This window comes from Erythranthe guttata, chromosome 13 (assembly GCF_056151865.1).
Source record: "Erythranthe guttata isolate IM_541 chromosome 13, IM_541, whole genome shotgun sequence".
Taxonomy (NCBI): Eukaryota; Viridiplantae; Streptophyta; class Magnoliopsida; order Lamiales; family Phrymaceae; genus Erythranthe; species Erythranthe guttata.
Genome location: NC_142545.1, coordinates 5,224,357 through 5,231,005, shown reverse-complemented (window position 1 = coordinate 5,231,005; position 6,649 = coordinate 5,224,357). Strand labels below are relative to the sequence as shown.

At 34.7% G+C, this 6,649-nt stretch overlaps 1 protein-coding gene across 1 annotated transcript; it reads left to right on the top strand.

The window, feature by feature from the left end:
• Positions 1 to 810: 810 nt before the first annotated feature.
• On the top strand, positions 811 to 2,235 carry LOC105958073 (xyloglucan endotransglucosylase/hydrolase protein 24). The gene is made up of 3 exons (XM_012982076.2): positions 811 to 1,162; positions 1,242 to 1,435; positions 1,610 to 2,235. Exons 1-3 carry the CDS (start codon positions 902 to 904, stop codon positions 1,998 to 2,000), a joined length of 846 nt encoding a protein of 281 aa, XP_012837530.2. The 5' UTR covers positions 811 to 901; the 3' UTR covers positions 2,001 to 2,235.
• Positions 2,236 to 6,649: the final 4,414 nt, after the last annotated feature.

The window sequence follows — 6,649 nt, the reverse complement described above, 5'->3', positions numbered from 1 at the left end:
TATATATCAGTTTGTGGTGCATCAGAAACTGTATTTTTACACAAAACGATTACAAACTAGAGCACATTTCACGGAATCTAGATGATTATGTTGAATTTGGCACCATAAGGGTGGAGGTGTAAGAAAAAAACATAGTTGAGGGGGTAGATGTAATTATCCAAACAAGAGGGGGGTTTTGTAATTTGACCATACCTCAGGAGTGTTTGTAATTTACCCTCTAAAAAATAACAAATTTGCCACCAAATTAATTGATCCACGCACGAACTTTAAATTTGCTTTCAATTTAATGATGTTGGAGTACATGATGTAAGAATAATAACGATGTAGGAGTACATGATGGACCTCCACCAACAAATTTGACGAATTATGAAATAAAATAGAAGAACCCAAGAAATGTTCAAATAAAAAATCAAATATTAATTTTAGTAAGTTATTTGTTTATAAAATCTTGACAGCTAACATGAAAGCATAGTGGGAGTACTACTAGTCAAGGCTTTTAAATTATGACTATTAACGATCAAATGCAGTGCAACATTTAGTCCTTACACATATGTATTTCTATTTGTGTTTGCAATAAATATAATGAAACAAAATCAAAATAAAAGATATGATTAAAAAACATTTAACAGTAAGGGAACAAATAAACGCGGTTAAGCGTAATCATGTCAACCGTCAACGTTGATTATTACAAAGTGGATGTTTCAATTAATAGAACTAACAAAAAACGTCAATTATTCATTTGGAGCAAGTCAACTACATATGGTTTAATTAGTTTGTTTCTCTACTATATATAATACATATCCTAAGAACATTAGTCTTCATCACACATCCAATCCTTCAATTCTTTTTTTTTCTCTCTCTCCAAACAAGTTAAGGGGGAAGAGAGTTAGTGTGATAAATCATGGATTCTTTTGTTAGGGTTTTTGTGGTGATTGCGTTTCTGATTGGTGCCACGTCGGCAGGCAATTTCAATACAGATGTAACTATAACTTGGGGCCAACCACGTGCTCAGATTCTAAACAAGGGCCAACTTCTTTCATTATCCCTCGACAACACTTCTGGCTCCGGTTTCGAGTCCAAATACGATTTCTTGTATGGAAGGTTTGATGTTCAGCTCAAGCTTATCCCTGGAAACTCTGCCGGCACTGTCACTACGTTTTACGTAAGCCTATCGCTAGATCAAATGTTATTCAATATTTTCTTTCATATATACATATAAAACTTATATATATGTGCGTCAGATGTCATCACAAGGGTCAGCACACGACGAAATTGATTTCGAGTTCTTGGGGAATGCTTCGGGGCAGCCATACACTGTGCACACAAATGTGTACGCACAAGGAGTAGGTAATAAGGAACAACAATTCCGCCTTTGGTACGATCCAACCTTAGCGTTCCACACTTACACCATTCTTTGGAACCCCCTACGAATCATGTAAGTCAAATATGCATTTATTTTCTTCTATGTTTCAATTCACTTCACATACTAATGTACAAGAAAATCAAAGAAGTTGAAATCAATAGTACATGATATGTTTTTGTACTATACAGAGATCATAAAATAAATGGCTTTTACGTATTATATAATTGTTTCGATGCATGCATGCAGCTACATGGTGGACAACATCCCGATTAGGGTATTCAACAACTACATTGCAAACGGAGTGCAATACCCGACGAGCCAGCCGATGAAGGTGTACGCCAGCTTATGGAACGCCGATGACTGGGCAACACAAGGGGGCCAGGTGAAGACAGACTGGACAAAGGCCCCCTTCACCGCCACTTACAAGAATTACAATGCGAACGGATGTATTGTTAATGGAACAACCAATTCATGCACTAACAAACCTAGACAGTCGTGGCAAACTATGGGATTGGATGCAAATGCAAAGAAGAAAATCCAAACCTTACAACAAAAGTATATGATTTACAACTACTGCACCGATCTTAAAAGGTTTCCTCAGGGGCTTCCTAGGGAATGCGGTCTCCCAAAGTTCTAGGCCACCGTACGTACGTACGTGGGTGATCGATGATTATCTCAATCTGCTTTCTTCTTTCTTATCCTTCGATTAATTCATATATGATAAAACTTTTTTCATGTATGTTCCTTATTTTTTCTTATTTTTTTGGCTTCTCTTAAGGGTTTACCAAAACTGACTCTTTAACTATACCAACAACCCTACTGTATTTGTTATTCTGAGCACGAATGAGATGAGCTCAATTGCATTTGTTTTTAATAATGTGTTCTTTGTTTCGTATTTACTTTCTTCACGCAACTAGGTTACTTAAATATGAATTCACTACAAAGAAAGGGTTTTAAGTGACAAAAAAAATTGTGACCACAAGCTAAAATTTCATCACATAAACATTACGTGACAAAAAATATCGTCACATGGGTCGTCGCGTGGGCCCCGTCGCAAAAGGTATTAAGCGACAAAATTCTAATTTCGTCACTAGCCACTGCGACGAAATAAATTTTGTCACAGGTAGTTACTTTTCCGTGACGAACATTATTGCGTCGCGTAAACACATTAATTTTGTCACTACAAGCTATTCGTCACCACAAAAAGTATCTTTTTGACTTACTTACTGTGACGAATTATTTCGTCACTTGAGTTATAAATCTTTTGAGACAATTTTTTCGTCCCATAAAGTCCTGTTTTTAACTGAAAAAAAAAAAAGGTTTAAAATGTATATTTTTTTGGCTGCTCCCAAAATTAATTACTCTTAGCCATGTAGATCACGAAACTAATGAACATGAATATGAAAAAATATCATTGAACTGAAGATTGCTCTCAAAACTAAAATTAGTTGTGTTACAATATATAGAAACACTTGAGTTAACTAAAACATTCAAGTAAATCTAGAATGCCTAATCTTTAGTGTTTATTAAGCCACTGCTTCGTATAATGTTTGTACCTTCTATCAATCTGCACAAATAAAAACTTCATCTATAAAATGGAACACAGTGAATGAGAAAATAACATAAGGGTATTAACTTAACAAATAATAGTAGAATATTGTACAAGCTCAATAATTTAGAGAAGATAAAGCAATCTTACCATCAGAATCGAGGAGTACAAATTCTTTCTACTTACCTAGAAAGTATTTCAGAGTTCATCAACACTGGTTGAAACTCATTCCTTGATGATTTACCATGCTCGATAGGGCTTAAGACACGTACCTTAAACTTTCATACATCCAATGAGAATTTTTACCATCAAGACAATCAGGATAAAAATAATTTCAACAAGCAAAACTGTATTATCCATATAAATGCAGAAAAACAATTACATATAAACTAACTGTCAAAGAAAATCTCAATTGACAACATAACTTTTAAATGTAAAGGCTAGATAGTTCCAAAGAACTCTTGCAATCAGAATTAACTTAAATAAATCTGAGGCGTTGTGACAGTATAAAAAGGATGGAACAACCCCGAATACTCGTAAATTAGATCAGGTAATAACTTACAACTGGGAGCGGTGAGTTTCAATGTCCCGAAACAAATGTCGTAAAGAGCTTCGTTGACAAGAACTATGCACTCATCTGCATTTTCGACCAGCTGATGAACAGACGACAAAGTGGCATTATAAATTAGCATCAGAGATCTAACAAAAAGAACACCTCAAGATGACCGCATTAACTTTCATGACGAATATTTAGTTTTGTCACCTAAAATCAATTTTATGGGACGTATTATAATGTTGTCACATAAAATATCAATTTACATGACGACTTCAAATTCCGTCCCAGTATCTTACTACTAGTGTGACGATTTATTCTTTCGTCACAAGAAACTGTCACAAAAGATACTTTTTCTTGTAGTGATTTATACACCCATGCACCATTTAACTTTCAGGCACTTTTCACCATAACGTTTTTTAATCTTTTCCAACCTTTTTCAATTTCCAATACACAAAAATCAACATTCAACTACAAAAAATTATGCAATACAGCAATTTCGAAATGGATCCAGAAGATACAAACCCAGAGTTAATTTTTCATTGTTTCTCGAATCTTCAAGATTTCGTATAGATTTACACGAAATATTTCCAAAAGATTGTGTAAAACTCACTACAAAAAAGTGCTTTTAAATAACTAAAAAATGGTAACAATTAAAAAGTTTGTCACAAGAAGTAACCTATTGTAACGAATAACAATTTTTGTCCCAAATTAGTCCATTTTTTTGTGACACTGCAAAACAGTCGTTACAAAAAGGAACATTTTGTTACCAAAAACCTACTCTTTACGACAACAAAAAATGTTGGTTACAAAACAACTATTGTTGTTACAAAAAATGTATTTTCTAGTGACAAAATATAATATTCGTTACAAATGGTATAAGGTTATCACAAAAAAATGTATAGGGATGGCCATGGGGCGGGTTTGGTGCGGGTTTTGCATTACCCGCCCCCGCCCCATTAAGAAACCCGTTCAACCTGCACCCGCCCCGTCCCGCAATTGGTATAAATTTTACAAACCCGCACTCCCCACCCCCAATAGAAAACCCGCGAGTAGCCGTCCCCGCCAAAAAACCCATAAAAATTGAAGAAAAAGTAAAAAAAAACAAAAAAAAAAGTTTTTTTTTTTTAAATAAGCCTCATAGAAAACAACAATTCTAAATCCAAATAACAAATTTACTATAATGATATTATAATAAATAATATATATATATATGTATATATACATATGGGGCGGGTATACACAAATCCGCACCCGCTCCAAACCCGTTTTCGGGGGAAAAAAAAACCGCGGGTACGGGTCGGATAACAATTGCCATCCCTAAAAATGTAATTCTTTGGTGAAAAATGTGAATCTTGTCACAATAAGTTTTATAAAAATAACTATTGGTAACAAATCGGAGTTTGTACCAAAACTAAGCCTATTTTAGTAAGGATACAATTGTCACTATAAATACTCTATGGTAACAAAAATAGGCTTTGTCACTAGTACATTTGTAACGACAATGTATGTTTGTTACCTAAACTTTTAGCGTCGAGCTTTAGATGACAAACAAAGGTAACGAACTGTGTCGTTACCAAAAGCTTGAGAGACGAACTTTGGACCTGTTGTGACGAATATTTTCCTCTCGTAAATTAGTTTTTCTTGTAGCGACTCTAGGGATGGCCATGGGGCGGGTTATGCATTCCCCGCACCCACACCATTAATAAACCCGTTCAACCCGAACCCGTACCCGCCCCGCTCGCAACGAGTATACATTTTACCAACCCGCACCCGCCCCATAGAAAACCTGCAGGTACCCCCCGCCAAAAGACCCGTAAAGCTGAAGAAAAAAGTAAAAAGTAAAAAGAAAAAAAAATGAATAACCCTAATGAAAACAATAATTCTAAATGAAGATATCAAATGTATTATAATGATATTATAACATAAATAATATATATATATATATATATATATATATATATATATATATATATATATATATATATAAATAATAATATATATATATATATACATATATATATATATATATACATATATATATATATATATACATATATATATATATATACATATATATATATATATATATATATATATATATAGGGCAAATTACCAAAACCCCCCTGAGGTAAGCCTAAATAACGAAAATCCCCCCACGTTCTCGTAATTACGAAAACCCCCCTTGACTAACGGTTGACCAAATTTTTTTAACCGAAAACGTGAAATGTCTATTATATCCTTCTGTTAAATATGTGAAAATAAAAGGGCAAATTACCAAAACCCCCCTGATGTAAGCCTAAATAACAAAACGTTCTCGTAATTACGAAAACCCCCCTTGACTAACCACGTTCTCGTAATGCTGGTCGATTGCGTGCAGAATACAACCGGCTTGTTGAGGGGTTGGCTCAAAGGGGGAGCCTTCCTAGTACGTTGAATTGATTCATCATTTTAAAATTGAGCATGGGACCAAATCATAATTTTCATTAAAATATTATATTTTCTCTACTTGCAGTTAGCGACACCTGGTTCTCAAATCCTACGTTGCCTGAGGATATATTGAAGGAAGCAGTTCCTGGAACATTTCTTGTTTGTTTTACGCAGATTGGTCCAGTATCTTAGAGGACGACTGCAAACCGAAAATGTTGAGAAGGATCGACCAAAAGATGCTACGATTTTGTTATGACCGGCTTCACTCACTCATGTTAACTTTGGAGATAACCGATACTGAAGACTTCTTACATATCCAAGCGGTTTGCGATATGGCAACTCTTGTGGGGACCTATACTCGAGGATTTTCTATTATCCTTCAGGTAGCTGATATTTTAATTGCCTACCTGTAATATTTTCTATTATCCTTGAACCTTGATTTCTAATGAAATGCCTGTGTTTTTTGTTCAGCTTTGTTGTCACGATGCTTCTCTTGCTATAAAGCCTGTGTTTGAACGGTTCCAATCTGTTGTTATTACTTCTGGAACACTGAGCCCTATTGATCTCTACCCTCGTCTTCTTAATTTTAATCCCGTGGTTAATCTGCATTAGTGAATATCTTCAACGGATGTGGTGCTTTTTTTTTCTAATTATTTGGGAAAAATACGAGCTTTATGTATTCTTTCATGTTATGATTTTGGTGTGAAATTGCTGATGTTCGTGTTCGTGCACTATTATGGTCAGCAGTGCCTTA

Excerpts from the sequence above, each read along its gene's own strand:
- LOC105958073 (XM_012982076.2), top strand. The coding sequence starts at position 902 with ATGGATTCTTTTGTTAGGGTTTTTGTGGTGATTGCGTTTCTGATTGGT. Across the intron at positions 1,163-1,241 it reads GCACTGTCACTACGTTTTAC|ATGTCATCACAAGGGTCAGC; the intron begins GTAAGCCTATCG and ends TATGTGCGTCAG. Across the intron at positions 1,436-1,609 it reads TGGAACCCCCTACGAATCAT|CTACATGGTGGACAACATCC; the intron begins GTAAGTCAAATA and ends GCATGCATGCAG.